The sequence below is a fragment of the Geotrypetes seraphini genome, chromosome 4 (assembly GCF_902459505.1).
Source record: "Geotrypetes seraphini chromosome 4, aGeoSer1.1, whole genome shotgun sequence".
Lineage (NCBI taxonomy): Eukaryota > Metazoa > Chordata > Amphibia > Gymnophiona > Dermophiidae > Geotrypetes > Geotrypetes seraphini.
This window is the reverse complement of record NC_047087.1, coordinates 189,346,155-189,364,991: the sequence shown is the minus strand read 5'-3', so window position 1 is coordinate 189,364,991 and position 18,837 is coordinate 189,346,155. Positions and strand designations below refer to the sequence as shown.

The 18,837-nt window shown below is 43.7% G+C and overlaps 2 protein-coding genes across 7 annotated transcripts in view; one reads left to right on the top strand and one right to left on the bottom strand.

The window, feature by feature from the left end:
• LRRC20 (leucine rich repeat containing 20) overlaps positions 1–18,837 on the top strand; it is a 368,748-nt gene that overhangs the window by 195,181 nt on the left and 154,730 nt on the right. The gene's annotated exons all lie outside the window — the stretch shown is intronic.
• The window catches only part of LOC117359083, a 112,032-nt gene that overhangs the window by 51,156 nt on the left and 42,039 nt on the right, over positions 1–18,837 (bottom strand). The window contains exon 4 of the mRNA XM_033941256.1: positions 15,255–15,372. Within this exon, the coding sequence (XP_033797147.1) occupies positions 15,255–15,372 (118 nt within the window). The remainder of the gene's footprint in view (positions 1–15,254; positions 15,373–18,837) is intronic.

The window sequence follows — 18,837 nt, the reverse complement described above, 5'->3', positions numbered from 1 at the left end:
GTGGCTACTCCAAAACACAGGATTTTAAACAAAAATGCAGGCTATACTAGAACTGTGGCTACCCCAAAACACAGGATTTTAAACAAAAATGCAGGCTATACTAGAACTGTGGCTACCCCAAAACACAGAATTTTAAACAGAAATGCAGGTTATATATCACCCTAAAACACAGGATTTTAAACAAAAATGCAGGCTCTATACCAAATCAGTGGCTACCCTAAAACACAGGATTTATAACAGGATTTTCCCTACTTTAGTCAACCTGTGCCATAGGCACCAGGATTTAATTAGAGTTAATAAAGTCTTACCCTTATTCCTATGAAAAGGAAGGGGAGATTTAACAGAGGAAAGAGAAGGGGTTTTTTTTTTTGTGCTTTTTTGGGTTTTTTTAAGTAAGAAACAGGGAGGAGAAGAGAAATTAAGCAGATATAATGCTGAAAAACAGTGAAAAGAGCAGAATATGAAATGCTGAGTAACTTAGCTATTAGAAGTTCACAGCATTTGTCCACATTAAATTTCATCTGCTGCTTGGACGCCCAGGTCTTCTAATTTCCTAAGGTCTTCCTGCAATTTTTCACAATCTGCATGCGTTTTAACAACTTGGAACAGTTTAGTGTCATCTGCAAATTTAATCACTTCACTCTTCATTCCAATTTCCAGATCATTTATAAATAAGTTAAATAACAGATCCCAGTGGCACTCCACTGTTTACTCTCCTCCATTGAGAAAAATGACCATTTAACCCTACTCTCTGTTTTCTATCAGATAACCAATTCCTAATCCACAATTGAACTTTGCCACCTATCCCATGACTCTTTAATTTTCTCAGGAGCCTCTGGAGCTCTGCACGGTACTGTACTTAGGTTCTGTCCACTGGAGTCTCCATCAAAGCTCACTCCAGCCCATCTAAACCATTCCAGCTATTGAAGCCCTCAAAAGCCCATCCTCAACTGAATGACCACATGTGGGACAAAGACTGTGTAAGTCTGTCCAGTACTGGCCTTAGTTCTTCAATATATACCCATTATTTTCTGATTAGAGATCCTTGGTGTTCATCCCATGCTTTTTTGAACTCTGTCACTGTTTTCTTCCTCACCACCTCCCTCAGGAGTGCATTCCACCCTCTCTGTAAACCAACCTCTCTGTAAAGAAGAATTTCCTAACATTACTCTTGAGTTTACCACTAGAGAATGACACGGGAACAAATTTTCCCCATCCCTGTGGGAACTCATTTTTCCATCCCTTCCTGGCGAGTTCTTTTCCTGTCCCTCCCCTATTCCTGCAAGCTCTGTCCTCATCTGCACAAGCCTCAAACACTTTAAAATCATAAGTGTTCGAGGCTTGTGCGGTTAAGGCAGAGCTTACAGGATTGGGGCAGGGACAGTGACAAAACTCGTGGGGATGGGATGGGGAAAAATTTGTTCCCGTGTCATTCTCTAGTGGTAAACTCAAGAGTAATGTTCAACCTCAAATTATGCCTTCTGGTTTTACTATTTTCCTTTCTCTGGAAAAGATTTTGTTCTATGTTAATACATTTCAAGTATACGAATGAATCATATCGCCCCTGATCCTCGGTACAGAATGATACGGGAACAAATTTGTCCCCATCCCCATAGGAACTCAATTTCCCCATCCCGTTACTGCGAATTTTGTCACTGTCCCTGGTCCTGCCCTATTGCTGTAAGCTCTGCCTTAACTTCACAAGCCTCGAACGCTTATGATTTAAAAGTGTTTTGAGGTGTGTGCAGATGAGGATGGAGCTGCAGGAATGGAGCAGAGACGGGAAAAGAACTCAAAGGGATGGGTCTGGAAAATGAGTTCTCGCACGAACGGGGAAAAATTTGTCCCCGTATCATTCTCTAATCCTCAAACACTATCACTCCAAGATGCTTCTCCCCGTCTATGCATATCAGCCTCTCGCCTCCCAACACATACATATCCCTTGGATTTCTACTCCCCAAATTCATCACTCTGCATTTTTGTGCACTGAACTTTTGTTGCCAGCCATTAGACCATTCTTCTAACTTTTGCAGATTCTTTTTCATGCTTTTCACTCACTCTGGGGTGTCCACTCTGTTACAAATCTTGGTATCATCCGCAAAAAGGCAAACCTTACCTTCTAACCCTTTGGCAATATCACTTGCAAATATATTGAACAGAATTGGCCCTAGCACCAATCCTTGAGGCACTCCACTGCTCACCTTTCCTTCCTCCGAGCAAATTCTATTAACCACCACCCTCTGAGGTCTCTCCACCAACCAGTTTCTAATCCAGTTATTTTAGCACAGGTCCCAGTTTATGCAATGAGACTTAGTTACTTATATCTGGGGCTAACAGTAAAATAACACATCTTAACGGTAGCCCATATTAATAACTCCTTCCCTTAGAAAAGGTACTACTGTATAGGCAGCAGCCCACAGGAATTTCAAGGAGGTGCCCTCTGGATGATCCTTCTCTGTATATATATATATATATATATATATATATATATATATATATATATATATATATATATATGTATTGGTATACTTTATAATTGCAATTCATGTATCCCAGGCACTTTTACCTGGTGTTTGCTGCACTTTGAGACATTCATAATCTCTGAAACTGGGATCTAAAGGAGTATTTGGGGAGGAATTGTGCTTACCTATTTGGCATTCAAAATCACCTTGAGTTTGCAGAAAGTTAGTTTTGATGGCTAGATCCTGAATCGGCTTCTCTGGGAGCCAGTCAGGAAGCTGCTCGGCTCCGAGCAGCAGTGCCAAAGCGCGCTCCTGCTCGGTGCTGCTCAGTGACTGAACAAAAGAGAACTCCGGCAGCCACCAATGACCGGGTTAGCAGTGGGGCAGGATCGCCTAAAGCTCGCTCCTGCCTGCTGCACCTCTGGACCACCAGTGATCAGGAGAGGAGGTACACAGACAGGGCAGGGAGGGGGGACAGGGTGTAGAGTCTGACAGGGCAGGGAGGGGGGGTCTGGGTGCAGAGCCTAGGAGGGGGGAGGGAAGGGGGCTGTGTGCAGAACTTGGCAGGGAGGGGGACCGGGTGCAGAGCCTGACATGGGAGCAGCTGGGTGCAGAGCCCAACAGTGGAGGGAGTGGAGGGTGCTGGGTACAGAGCCTGACAGGAGAGGGGAGGAGGCAGGGTGCAGAGCCTGGCAGGGAGGGGGCTGTGTGCAGAGCAGGGCAATGCACTTGAATATTAAGCCGCCCGACTTATATTTAAGTCAACCATTTTTCCTCCTTTTGGGGGGGAAAATGGGTTCTCGACTTATATGCGGATCAACTTACCGTATTTTTTCGCTCCATAAGATGCACCTGAGCCTAAGATGCACCCTAGATTTAGAGTAGAAAAAAAAATTCTTTACCAAATTCTCCCTGCCAGGTTCTGCACCCAACCCCACACAACATGCCAGGTTCTGCACCCTGTCCCCCCTCTCTTCCAGGCTCTATAACCTGTCCCCCCTCTGGTGGACTAGTGGTAGGCCGGGACAGGGTACAGGGCAGGCAGGCCTAGTGGCAGGCAGGTCCCATACCCCCATGTACCCACCCCAAGTACCTTAAATCATTCTCTGTACCTTAAATCATCCTCCATACCCCCACGTACCCCTCATTACCTTAAATCATCCCCCCATGCAAATGCCCAGTACCTTAAATCATCCCCCATACCCCTGTACCCTTTTAAACACTCCCCATACCTATTAAATTCACCCCTGTACCTTTTTTTTTTTTTTTTTTTTTAAACCTGTACCTTTTTTTTTTGGAGTTAATAAATTATTTCTATTTGAAGTACAACTATGGCACAACATAAGACATAAATGTAAAAAAAAATTCAAGAAAAGGATGCCCAAAATAAATCACAAAAATATTGCACCCTCCAACAAAACAGGACAAAAAAATCACCTTTCTTTCCAAAAAAGGGAGAAAATACCTCAGTGTCTAATAGGGCTTTTAAGCTTCCCACATAGACAGGCTAGTTTTAAACAGAGTTTAATCCTAGCAGACACATCCTTGGTCAAAAAACTCCCAAATTACATGTGAAATTCTATTCTTAATTTTTCTTATGATTTTTAAATTTTTCTTCGTATTTTCAAAATTAGTCTCTCATGTTAAACAATTGAATAGTTGTTTTTCAAAATAGAAGTCACTTATCTGAATATTGGTATTCAAGTGTAGTCCTGGGGTTAAGAAAGCAGGAAAAAACTGCTCCATGGAAGAAAAGCTACCAATCATCCAAGCTAAATATTCTTCCAAACTATCCAACAGGGCCCCCCTGTTTCGCAAAAAATGCTTCTTCAGGGATTTGAGCGATCATACAGGAGTGGAAGCGGGTGTATGATCGCTCAAATCCCTGAAGAAGCATTTTTTGCGAAACAAGGGGCCCTGTTGGATATTTTGGAAGAATATTTAGCTTGGATGATTGGTAGCTTTTCTTCCATGGAGCAGTTTTTCCTGCTTTCTTAACCCCAGGACTACTCTTGAATACCAATGTTCAGATAAGTGACTTCTATTTTGAAAAACAACTGTTCAATTGTTTAACATGAGAGACTAATTTTGAAAATAAGAAGAAAAATTTGAAAATTATAAGAAAATCATAAGAAAAATTAAGAATAGAATTTCACATGTAATTTGGGAGTTTTTTGATCAAGGATGTGTCTGCTAGGATTAAACTCTGTTTAAAACTAGCCTGTCTATGTGGGAAGCTTATAAAGCCCTATTAGACACTGAGGTCTTTTCTCCCTTTTTTGGAAAGAAAGGTGATTTTTTGTCCTGTTTTGTTGGAGGGTGCAATATTTTTGTGACAACATAAGACATAATATATATACCACATATTTCAGTTCACTATAGAAATTACACAGAAAGTTATTCTACTGTATTTTACATGCTTTTAACAAACTTTCATCAGCTTTATTCAAGCAGCAGTAGAGAGTTACACCGCAAGCCCGTGAAGCAAATGCCCCGACACTCAATCAATTCCTATGAGCGTCGGAGCATTTACCCCACCAGTTCACGGCAAAACTCTGCCCCGTAGCTTTTCAAATCTCTCCCTCCTTCGCTAGATGGCTCTCGAACTCAGGTCAGGAGCAAGTGTTACACGCTCCCGCTTGGTCCTGCCTTTGAATTCTGAATGGCTGGCGTCAGTTCTTGCAAGTCCCGCAAGAACTGACGCCTCCATTCAGAAAGTAGCAGCGGGCCCAAGCGGGAGCGCATAATGCTTGCTCCTGACCTGAGTTTGAGAGCCAGCTAGTGAGAGAGGGATACCGCTGGACCACCAGGCTGTTTAAAAAAGGTACCAACGACGGCAGCGTTGCTGAGAGGCAGGGGGTGGGGTGTTTTGAAAAGATGTGGCGACTGTGCAGAGAAGGAGGGTGTTTTGAAAAGGTGTGGCGGCAGGGGAGGGTATTTTACAATGCTAAGGGGGGATTACAAGTTTTGTATCTTCGCTACATAGGACGCACCAAGATTTCCACCCACTTTTGGGTGGGAAAAATGTGCGTCTTATGGAGCCCAAAATACGGTATATTCGAGTATATATGGTATTTCCTTTCTTCCCCCCTAGCGGGACCCTGCCGCATATCCTCTTTCTTTGGCTTTCAACTCTTGATTCCTGACTTCCGAACTCTCCCACATACGTACCTCTTCCCTGGTGTTTGTTTTTTAAAATCTTCGGGCAGCGTTGATGAGATCAGCGTCTTGCCATCGGCCTGCCCCGGAAGTCTTCTTTCAGCAGCGATTTCCTGTTTCTGCATAAGTGAACTGTTGCTGAAAGACTTCCAGGGCAGATCGATGGCAAGACGATGATTTTGTCGACACTGCTTAAAGATTTTTTAAAAAAACAAAACACTGGGGAGGAGGTAGTATATTTGGGAGTTGGGGAGTCAAGAGTTGAAAGCCGAAGAAAGGTTGTGCGGCAGGGTCCCGCTAGGGGAGAATGAAGGAAATAACGTTATACACGCCACAGACTGGAGCTGGGAGTAATCTAATCTAATCTTCAGTTTATATACCTGGTCATCTCCCAAGCGGAGCTTGACTCGGTTCACATACAATTAAGATTAGAATACAAAGAAGAGGAGCGTGAGAGAAGTAAGAGCTATAATAATTTTCATTTTTTTGGTATTGTGGTTAAGCCGTTTAAATATTGCGAGAACAACAAAATTTTCAAGGCTTTACGAAATAGCTGTAGCTGGCCTATTCCAGATCTCTACCATCTTGAAGACAAAAGATTAACTAAGCTTCCAAGCAGACTTGATTCCCTTAAAGGTATGTATTCCTCAGATAACCAGATCTAAAGGTGTTCCAACATAAGGGAACTAAAGGGTCAAATATTCCATAGAGAAGCTTGAATATTATCCATGTACATTTGAACTGGATCCTAAAGCGGACTGGGAGCCAGTGAAGCTCTCTCAACAGATCATACTTGCGTTTCCCAATAATAAGCTTAGCTGCCGTATTTTGTATCAACTAGCTGTGCAAGTACAGTGGATTGTACCAACACTGAAAAATGTTCTTGATGGAACAATGGTCTAACTTTCCTCAACATACGCAGACTAAAAAACACTTTTTTGTCAAAGAATTTATTTGTTCGTGAAATGTAAGTGATGAGTCCAGGATGATACCCAGGACTCTGGAGGAAAAATCTGTATGTAGTGAAATGCCTGTTTTCAGTATAACAGAGGAAGGGATTTTTTTCTACTCTTGGCCCAACCCAGAGCAGTTTGGTTTTAGCAGCATTCAGTTTCATTTGGATAGACAATACCCACATCTGAAGTATAGAAATGCAGCAATCTATACCAGATTGGGGTCAACTTCTAATAGAATGAAAATATCGTCAGCGTAAGTAAATATACCCCCTCTTATACAAAACCGCGCTAGCGGTTTTTAGTGCAGAGAGCCATGCTGCTCCCGATGCTCATTGAGTTCCTATGAATGTCGGGAGCAGCGCGGGCCATTCAGGGCGGCTCCCTGCGCTAGAAACCGCTAGTGTGGTTTTGTAGAAGAGGGGGATAGTCTCTGCTGATGTGAGGCAGAAATTTTTCAGAGAAGTCATATATGCATTGAACAGAATTGGCGACAATGGAGAGCCCTGTGGCACCCTGCAGCTGAATTTCCATGCAGAGGATATCTCGCCCTCCAAATATACCTCATAGGATTGCAGTGATAGAAATTTACTAAATCAGTTCAAAACTACTTGGTTTAAACCTATATCTGATAGCATACGAATCAGGATGTCATGATGAACGACATCAAATGCAGCAGACAAATCAAATTGCAACAATACTGCACATTTGCTTTGTGTCTGTAAATTTTAATCTTTGTAATTAACGATAATAGGAGGGTCTCCATACTAAAGTTTGGTCTAAACCCGTGTTGAAATGATAATAAAATAGAAAATTTCTACAAGTAGTTGGAGAGTTGGCTAGAAATTATTGACTCCATCATTTTTGTCAAGAGGGTATATACTTTCAATTGGGCGGTAATGAGAAGGAGCTGTGGGATCTAAATCGGCGCTTTTCAATAGCAGTGTAAAAATTATGTTCCCCATTCTCAATGAGAAATGACCGTTTTCAAGAAAATGATTTAATAGTAAAGTCAAACAAGACAAAACTGCAGATCTCTACAAGACGCAGGCAAAATTTATTTGTGACAAAAATTTTTTTTTTTTTAAAAAACCCTTTACCAATCAGGGGACCCGACACGGTCCGTGTTTCGGACAAACCTTTGTCAGGGGTCCATGGAAAAAATAGAGGGAAAAAACAAAAAGTCACAAAAAAACTGTATAGTGGCAGCAAAGTATGGACGACGTCAAGATCCGTCACTGTAATAAGCCGTTTTTTTGACGGCTTATTACAGTGACGGATCTTGACGTCGCCCATACTTTGCTGCCACTATACAGTTTTTTTGTGACTTTTTGTTTTTTCCCTCTATTTTTTCCATGGACCCCTGACGAAGGTTTGTCCGAAACACGGACCGTGTTGGGTCCCCTGATTGGTAAAGGGTTTAAAAAAAAAAAAAAAATTTTTGTCACAAATAAATTTTGCCTGCGTCTTGTACAGATCTGCAGTTTTGTCTTGTTTGCTCTTGGTTGTTTTTTTACTGCAGTTTAGGTTGGAACTCTTCTTTTTGTTTTGTTAATAGTAAAGTCAGCCATGTAGTAGCTTATGAAGGAATATCCCCAAATAGATAAGAACGAAACGGATCCAATTTACAACTACATTTTTCCAGGTGTTTTTTTTTTTTTCCATATTTTGTGCCAAAATGGTAGAACTCTCTTGTCATACAATTAAGAACTATCCCTGCTTATGACAGTTTTTGTAAAGACCTGAAGACCTATTTGTTTGCAAGATCTCTCATTCACACTAACAGATGAGCAGATTTTCTTTGTTTTATGTTTTGATTTTAATGTAAGATTGTAATTCCTGGAGATGTCCTAGCTCTTATTAATGTGGAAATTGTATTGAACTCCTGTTGCGGTATATTAGTAATTCATAAATATTTAAGTAATGCTTTAACTCTGCTTTTTCTTGTCATCATGCAAACTTTTATGCATGTGATGCCAGAGGTAAATTTTATAGAAACCCTTATGCACACAAATTTCACATAAGAATTGCTGGTGCTGGGTCAGACCAGTGGTTCATCGTGCCCAGCAGTCTGCTTCCGCGGCAGCCCTTAGATCAAAGACCAGTGCCCTAACTGAGTATAGCCTTACCTTCGTACGTTCTGGTTCAGCAGGATCTTGTCTAACTTTGTCTTGAATCCCTAGAGGCCTCCGGAAGAGAGTTCCAGATTTCTACCACTCTGGGTGAAGAAGAACTTCCTTACATTTGTACGGAATCTATCCCCTTTTAACTTTAGAGAGTGCCCTCTCATTCTCTCTACCTTGGAGAGGGTGAACAACCTGTCTTTATCTACTAAGTCTATTCCCTTCATTATCTTGAATGTTTCAATTATGTCCCCTCTCAGTTTCCTCTTTTCATGGAAGAAGAGGCCCAAACAGATCGGAGAAGGTTATCATGCTGCTGTACTGGGCCATGGTACGCCCCCACCTGGAATACTGTGTCCAGCACTGGTCACTGTACATGAAGAAGGACACAGTACTACTCGAAAGGGTCCAGAGAAGAGCGACTAAAATGGTTAAAGGGCTGTAGGAGTCGCCGTACATGAAAAAGGACATAGCACTACTCGAAAAGGTCCAGAGAACAGCAACAAAAATAGTTAAGGGACTGGAGGAGTTGCCGTACAATGAGAGCATTGTACGGCAACTCCTCCAGTCCCTTAACTATTTTTGTTGCTGTTCTCTGGACCTTTTCGAGTAGTGCTATGTCCTTTTTCATGTACGGCGACTCCTACATCCCTTTAACCATTTTAGTCGCTCTTCTCTGGACCCTTTCGAGTAGTACTGTGTCCTTCTTCATGTACAGTGACCAGTGCTGGACACAGTATTCCAGGTGGGGGCGTACCATGGCCCAGTACAGCAGCATGATAACCTTCTCCGATCTGTTTGTGATCCCCTTAATCATTCCTAGCATTCTGTTTGCTCTTTTTGCCGCCGAGTACTGCACCGGACATCCTGTATTCGTGTATAAGATTTTTGTTACCGACATGCATCACCTTACACTTATCCACGTTAAACCTCATTTACCATGTCACAGCCCATTTGTCGAGTGTGTTTATGTCACGTTGCTGGTCTTCACAATCCTTCTGTGTCTTCACTACTCTGAATAACTTCGTATCGTCTGCAAATTTAATCACCTCGCTCATCGTACCAATTTCTAGGTCGTTTATAAATTTGTTGAAGAGCACGGGGTCCAAGCACCGAACCCTGCAGCACTCCACTCGTGATGCTTTTCCAGTCTGAGTACTGTCCATTTACCACCATTCTGTTTCCTATCCACCAACCAGTTTTTAATCCATGAGAGTATTTCATCCTCGATTCCATGACTCACAATTTTTCAAAGTAGTCGTTCATGCGGGACCTTGTTGAACGCCTTCTGAAAATCCAGATATACAATGTTGACTGGGTCACGCTTGTCGATCTGCCTGTTTACTCCCTTGAAAAATGTAGCAAGTTCATCAAGCAAGATCTTCCTTTGCTGAAGCCGTGCTGGCTGGTCCTCTTCAGACTGTGTCTATCAAGATGATCAATGATGCGGTCCTTTATCAGCGCCTCTACCAGCGCCTCTACCATCTTTCCTGGAGGCCAGACTCACTGGTCTGTAGTTTCCTGGATCTCCCCTCGAACCTTTCTTGAAGATCGGCATAACATTCGCCACTTTCCAGTCTTTTGGAATCCTTCCTGATTTGATCGACAGATTGGCTATTAGTTGGAGCAGTTCAGGTATAACCCCTTTCAGTTATGGCCCCGGGGATTTATCGCTTTTAAGCCTATCAATCTGCCTGTATACCTCTTCTAGACTGACCGTCAACCCTGTCAGTTTCCCATCTTCATTTTCTGCGTATAGCCTGCTGGCTTCTGGTATGTTGTGTATACCCTCTTCCCCCAGAACGTTGTCCAGTTGCGCACAGGCGCAAAAAATGTGTTCAGTTTGTCAGTGATGGTTTTGTCCTCCTTTAGCACTCCCTTTATTCCATGGTCATCCAATGGCCCCACCGATTCCTTCGTAGTTCATTTCCCCTTGATATAGCGAAAGAACGGCTTGATTTTTTTTTGCCTCCTTGGCTATTTTTTCCTCGTAGTCTCTTTTGGCCCCTCTTACCACCTTATGGCACCTGCTTTGATGTTGTTTGTGTTTTTCCCAGTTTTTGTCCGTTTTTGACCTTTTCCATTCCTTAAATGAAGTCTTCTTGTCTCTGATCGCATCCTTCACCGCTACAGTGAGCCACGCCGGTTCCTTGTTCTTTTTCCTCTTGGATCCCTTGTCGATATGCGGTATATATAGATTTTGCGCCTCGGTGACTGTGTCCTTAAAAGGGACCATGCTTGCTCTAGTGTTTTTAAAGTGTTTATTCTCTTTTTAATCTTATTCCCCACCATGAGTCTCATCCCTTCGTAATTCCCTTTTTGGAAGTTCAGTGCCGAGGCCGTTGTCCTGGATCAATGTTTTGCCCCTCTGTACAGGTTGAAGTGGATCATATTGTGATCACTGCTTCCCAGCATCCCTTCTACTTCTACACCTTGCGCTGGTCCTCATAGTTCATTTAGAATTAAATCCAGAATTGCATTTCCTCTCGTATTTTCCTTGACAAGTTGTTCCAGGAAGCAATCGCCTACAGCATCCAGGAACTTGGTCTCCCTACTGCAGCCGGAGATGCCTAGGTTCCAGTCTATCCCTGGATAATTGAAGTCGCCCATGATAACTGCGTTGCCTCCCTTGCAGTTGCGTTTAATCTCGTCCATCATTTCTCCATCAGTCTCTTTGGACTGTCCATGGGGTCGATAGTAGATGCCGATCTTTGTTTCTGTTCCATTTGTTCCCGGAATTTTGGCCCATAGAGACTCTACCTTTTTTTTTCATTTCCGGCGTGTTCTCGCCGGTAGACTCAATTCCCTCTTTGATGTATAGGGCAATACCCCTACCTTTTTTTCCTACTCTGTCTCTGCGGTATAGCTTGTATCCCGATAGCACAGTGTCCCAGATATTTTCCTTGTTTCACCATGTTTCCATGATGCCGATGATGTTAAGGTTATCTTTTTGTACCATAGCTTCCATTTGTCCCATCTTATTCCTTAGGCTCCTTACATCCGTGTACGTACACTTGAGTTTGCGGCCTATTAGTTTCTTGCATTTCCTTCCCTCTTGTGTTCCTTTTGTTCTGTCAGGATTTCTGTCTTGCCTATGATCCCGTGAGTCTTCCCCTCAATCTTCCTGCATGGTATCCTCTGGGTATACCGTGTCCTGAGCCATCGACTCTTGGTTGACTATCAGCTTTCCCCTTCTTCCTAATTTAAAAACTTCTCAATTGATGTTTGTTTTATGATCGGGATATTAAAAACCAATAAACTTGAAACTTGAAACTTGATGTTGCTTGCAAGTAGCCTCGTTCAGTCTCTGCTGAGGTGTAGTCCATCCTTCCTGTATAGCTTGCTCTTCCCCCAGAACATCGTCTAGTTGCGCACAAAGTGGAATCCTTCTTCCTCACACCAGCGCCTCATCCACGTGTTGACTGCTTGCAGCTCTGTCTGCCTGTTCTCGTCAGCCCTGGGTGCCGGCAGGATCTCCGAGAATGCTACCCTCGGTGTTCTGGCCTTCAAATTCCCTCCTAGAATCCAGAACTGGTCCTTCAGTACTTCCCTGCTGTAGTTCCTGTTGCTCACGTTGTTTGGATCACCACCGCCATATCTTCCTCTTCCACGTTGTCGATGATTCTGTTGATGCAGCTCACTATATCTTCTACCTTGGTTCCTAGTAGGCAGGTCACCAGACGATCCTGTCTTCCTCCCGCTATGTGGCTGTCGACTTGTCTGATGATGGAGTCGCCCACGACGATTGCTGTCCTTTCTATCATCTCTTGTCTCACAGGGTCACTTTTACTTGTTTACAATTTTGGTGCCTTTTCATTGTGGATTTCATCAAATCAATTTGATGGTAGATGCTTTAGAGGAACTTAGAGGGATTAGTTATAAAGATGCAGTAAAAACTGATATCTTATTGTTCCTTAGTTTATCACAGAAGTCACTAACCTGCAGGATCTGAGTATTTTATATGAGTGATTCCCATGATACATGAATGATGCAACTTGTAATCAAGCATGTAAGCTGTGTTCAGGACTGGCTCAAGAGGCTGTGGTGTGCTGGACCAGTTTTTGTTTTTATGCCCCCCCTCCACAATGTACCCGCCTGCACACCCTTTCAGTCCAGCATCTCTCCTGCCCCCACCATCTGACATGTCCTTCTCTCCCTACCCCCCACTGTCTGACATGTCTTTCTCTCTTCACCCCCTATCCTCTCTCTCCACCCCTAGCCTCTCTGTCCACCTTCCATGATCTGACATTAATCCTTCCCCTCACCCAAGGGCTGGCATCTCTGCTGTCCCCCTCCTCCATACTGGTCCAGCACTTCTTCCCCCATCCCACCCCCATCCTGCGAGTCCAGTGACTCTTCCTCTGCCTTCCTCAGCACCCCAGACCAGCAAACCTGTTCTTCACTGGCTGCAGCAGTGGTAATACACTGCCCAAGTAGAGTTGGCTTCTCCTCTGCAGCATCCCACTGCACGTAAACAAGAAGTTATATCAAAGGAATACCTAGACTCAGCCTATGTTTTCATCATATGTTTTGGAACTCACCACAATATTTTATATCGAAGATGGACTTTAGGATATAGACTTTGATTACAGTATTTGATTTGTATAATAAAGTACCGTATTTGCCGGCGTATAAGACGACTGGGCGTATAAGATGACCCCCCAACTTTTACAGTTAAAATATAGAGTTTGTTATATACTCGCCGTATAAGACTACCCCTTCTTCCGATTCGCGACCCCCCCCAAGCCGGCAAAAACAGCTTTGCACCGCAGGCCCAGCCGCCCAAGACGAGTCGGAGGCCCCTACCCGCCGCATCCTGCACGTGGGCAGACTCAGCACAAACGCTGCTGATGGCCCCAATCGACACGCTGACCTCCCCGCGCACGCTGACCATCTTCTCTCTGCCTGCACTTTCCCCGCGGCCCTCTTCGGCGACTCAGCAGGGGCAGCGATCAAGACAGGCTGCAAACGTTGGGACCTTCCCTCTCTGAGTCCCGCCTATTTTGTTTCAACTTCCTGTTTCCGCATAGGCGAGACTCACAGAGGGAATGACCGCCTGTCTTGATCGCCCGAGGCTGGGAGGAACAGAAGATTTCTGCAAACACCATCGGGGCAGAAAATTTAACGGGTCCATCTCGCCGGACCGGCAGGAATTTTCTGCAGACCGGCACCGGTCCGCGGACCGGCGGTTGAAGAACTGTGATGTAAACAGTACCCGGCGTATAAGACGACCCCCGACTTTGGGGAGGATTTTAAGGTACTGAAAAGTCGTCTTATACGCCGGCAAATACGGTAACTGGTTGAAGTTTTGCCATCTCATTTGCCTCTTTCCATTGTATTTTTGTGCTATTTCTGAGGCAAACTTCTTACCCCTTCTTGTTTGCTTGTAGATTTATAATGACAGCAGCAGCCCCCAGTGGTAATCTCACATCACAAACATGAGTCCCTCTAGGGGTTACCTGACACAGAGAGAAGCAGAATTAACTGGGGATTGCTGCTGACTCATGCCTAGACCCCCAGTGATTTATACAGATAATCCGGGGAGGGGGATCTATAGAAGGGTGGAGAATTTTTGTGGAAAAGAGGACTTCTTGAGAAGGGGGCTTTGGGTGGGGGCAGTGGCATAATAAGAGGCTGCAGGGGTGTGGACTGCCTCAGGTGCCATCTTGGCGGAGGTGCCAATACCTCTTCTCTTCTCTGCCCCCCTCCACTCACATACTTTTTGAAATGTTCACTGATGTGAGCAGCATCTTCCACCTCCTGGTCTTGCTGGCCCCGGCTCCCTTCTGACGTCACTTCCTGGTCGTGATGCCAGGACATGACATCAGCAGGGAGCTGAGGCTGGCTCAAGCAGGAGGTTGAAGATTCTGCTCGGACTGGTGAACATTTCAGGAGGTACGAGGGAGTATTCGAGAGGCAGGGAAAAATAGGGGGCACACTCTTCTCGCTGCGCCACTGGGTGGGAGAATATGTTTGCCAAATAATCTTTTGGGGAAGGGAGAGATTATGGATTATTATACAGCCCTTTTAAGATACAGCCCAGGAGCATTGGTTTGTGGTTTAGCAAACTGATGTTCCTGACCAGAAAAAGTAACACCCATTTATAGTTGGTGTTATTTATCCAGGAATAATGCAGCTGGCAGTATTTACTGAAGTAGTGTTGTTCAATTTACATAGTAATGAGGTACTTTGTATCTCACTGTTAGGTATCCAGTGGTAATTTAGATTAACATTCATTAAGGCTATAACACACTTTAGTAAACACCTCATTAGATCTTCAGAATAATCTGTTTTGTTTAATTGCAAGCACAGTGTAAGGTATGATCGGTTTGCAGAGGTCTTGTTCAACTAAGATTCGTTTCATGGAAGGCAATGATATCACTGTACTTTATAGGAAGTCTACTATGAAACATCAAAGACTTTATGAAAGACTACTATATCTGTAACCAGTCTGCTGTGAAATAAAGAGCTTGTAGAAGGATCTTTCTAATGAATATGAAATAGCATAGACTTTGAGAATTAATGCTACCTATCTTCAGTCCGTCAAGCATCCTTACTTTTGTATGGAGGAGCTTCAAGAGTTCTGGTGTGAGTACTGCCCAGTCTGACAAACTTATTCTTTCTGGTAGTTCTTTTATTGGTAATGGATCACCGTTTTGCAGGGCTGTGAAATACCTAGACAGAAACAGAGAGCATATCTTAATGAATTTATTCTGTGACCTTTTAATGCCAGAACTTAAAATTTTCTATTGTTTTGTTCAATGGAAATGTCAAGACCAAAAATTATTAGTTAACAAATTAGTGGCATATTATTTTTTTTTTATTAGGCATCTCACTTGATCCTTTTCTAGTATTAATTGAAGCCTTATAATTGGAAAGCATTTGCCGTCTTTATAGCTCTATGTCCTGTCGAACTGAATCAGGTGTTGGAAAGGACTACAGACAGTTACTGTGGAAGAGCCTCAGCTCATTATTGCTGTAGGCTAAAGGTGCCACAATTAATATAGAGGGATTAGAGAGTTAAGGTAGGGAACTTTCACGTCTGACTTGAAATTCTTTTATTCCTTCTGCTCCTGTTACTAGAATGTCCAAAGATGCCAAGTGTCGCTCATTAGGAGCAGGTCACGGTCATTTGAAAGCTCTTACTTTTGCACTCTTTTAGCCACTTCTGTTGTTTATTAGAGCCTCTGTGGCAGTGCATTGATCCTGATCATCGCATTTATAAGAGATGAGCCTAAGAAGAGGAAAGCCCAGTGGTCCAACCAGCAGGAAGAAATTAGAGTATACCTTCCCATATATTTTTCCTCCCCCTATTCCCTGCACCGACAAGTACATGTTTTGTAAAACCTATGCACTTACTTTTAGTCATGTGAAAGGTAATTTTATAACAGGTTGCTTAGGTGTGAAGGCCAAGTGGGCACCTGTTTGAAGCCTCATAGGCACCTGTGAGTGTTTCTAAAATACTAGGACAAACTTGTAAGAAATGACCTAAATTGAATCTCTGGACATTGCCCCTGCTCAAAAGTAAGTATAAATGTTCATGCATAAAATGTGTAGTTTGGGGAAAATTCTATAACCAGCTCCTAAATTTAGGTGTCGGTAGATGCCCTGCCAATGCCTAAGTAACAGAAAAATGCAGGCAAAAAACGGTAGCGTTGAAGCGCCTACCGACGCATAAACAAAAGGCGGCTGAAATGGCCGCTGGAATTGCAGCTAGTAGGTAGTCGCTTTAGGCTGCGGAACGCCAAAGTAGGCGTGGCCAATGCCCAAAATAGCAGATGATCTAAAGCGGCTACTCAGCTGCAAATCACATCAAGGTAGTGGCTGAAATGTAGGCCTGAAAAACCCTAGCCTACATTTCAGCCACCTATCTTTGCCTAGACCACAGAGGTTGATCATGGCAAGGGAATTCCCCCCTCTTCCATCAGCTAAGCCCAATCCCTGCCACCGCCAACCCCCACTAACACCAGGACGGGGAAGGCCCACCATTCGGAAGAAGTGGGCTTGTCAGCCAGAGGGAGTGAGCATCCCTCCGGCCGGCGTTCTACAAAATGGTATGGGAAGGGTCTGGGTGGGTTTTGGGGGGGTGGGGATGTTGGGGGGTGCCAGCAGTTGAGATTGGGCATTCCTCCTGCCAGGGATGTTAGCAGGGGATGGGGAGTGTCAGCAAGAGGGAGTGGGACTCTCTCCTCCCAGCTGACTTGCAGTAGGGTTTGGGGGTTCCCTGCCACAGTTGTTCTCAGCAATCGCGGCAGGGGAATTCCCCCTCTCCATCAGCAGAGTGGCAGGGACTCCTCAAAGCTGTGATTCTGTAACTGGCAGCCAAACGTAGGCACCAGTAACAGAATCACAGCTTTGAGGAGTCCCTGCCGCTTTGCTGATGGGGGGGGGGGGGAGAATCTATCTGCTGCCATCGGCTGCTGCGGTCTAGCGGCAAAGATAAGCGGCTGAAATGTAGGCCTGGGTTTTCTGGGCCTACATTTCAGCCACCTATCTTGGCGCGATTCTGTACCTGGCGCCCTGGAATGATTGAAGCGGCCACCGATTTGGGCACCAGTTACAGAATCTGGCCCTCTATGCATATTATTTAAACAATCCCCCTCCCCCCCCCCAATATTCAAAACTATTTAACCAGCCAGGAACATCTCCTGCCGGTTTAAATAGCATATCGACGCCTAACTGTGGTTATTCAGCAGGAGATAACTAGCTACTCCCTCTGAATATCCCGGTTAGTGTCTAGCTGCTAACCAACTATATTGGGTGATATAGCTGGCTAGGCTTGGATATTCAGCACCAAGCCGGCTATAGTTAATGGTCAAAATAGGCTGCCTAAATAGCAGGCCTGTCTTTGACTGCTAAGCACTTAGCTGGTAAATGCTGAATATCGGTGTAACCAGCTAAGTTGCTGCAGTCAAATATTAAACTGGATAGTCAGTCAGTTGCCAGAAATGGCCCAGCATTGAATATCCAGGCTCAGCGCCAACCATGAAACTTAAGTTCGCTGCTTCCTGTTGTTTGAATATTTGTTCCAATGTGTGTAAATTGTGACTGCCCTGCACATGCCTAGGCAGAGTTCACAGAGAAGTTCTGAACATGCCTTCTTGGTACCTGAGTTGTTTGATAAAAGGCCCTTTTATATGCATAAAAAGCCTTTAAGTTTTAGGTTTCCGTATTTATTTAATATATCACCTGTAGGTAAGCCAACATTTAAGGAATGAAAGAAGAAAAGAAAGCAATGACAAAAACAATACAATTTCCACAATCCTGGGCTCTCAGAACCTCTTGCCTGTGATTAGTGATGCAAGAACCAAAAACTTTGCAAAAGAAATGTGATATGAGAGCAGTCTTAAACCTTTGGAAAACGATTTTCATTCTTAGATGTAAGGGAAGATTGTTCTAGAGCAGGGGTGTCAAAGTCCCTCCTCGAGGGCCACAATCCAGTCGGGTTTTCAGAATTTCCCCAATGAATATGCATGAGATCTATTTGCATGCACTGCTTTCATTGTATGCTAACATATCTCATGCATATTCATTGGGGAAATCCTGAAAACCCGACTGGATTGTGGCCCTCGAGGAGGGACTTTGACACCCCTGTTCTAGAGAGTAGGTCTGATGTTGCTGAAAATAGAGAGGCGAATGACATCTGATGTTGAAAGGAGGGTATGGCCAGAAGGTTTTGCTGAGAGGAGCTGAAAAGCAGGAATAAAGGGTCAGAAAGTGTGATAGAAATGGTAGTATTCCAATATGATAGATTTGTGCACTAACGTCAGTATTTTAAAAGGTTTCCATTGCCTAAGGTAGCCTATTATGAATCAACTCACAATGCAGCTTTTTTCTGTTTGGCATCATTTCTTTGGAATATACCAAAAATTATTTGCAATGCTCTCCTTTCCAAAATTTAAAACTTTATTGAAGACACATTATTTTCAACTTGCATTTAGCATTCTACCACAAAATATAAATAATGGAGGAGAGTTAGTTTGGGGGTCTAAAGTAACTCCCAATATTTTAATCAAAGTATCAAGAGGAATCTGGAAATCCACAATAGCAAATGAGTTGGAAGGAATTGTTAGTGAAACATCGTTTATAAAAATACTTCCTGAGTGCAGATTTCAGTCCAGGAAATGTAGCCATATTGCA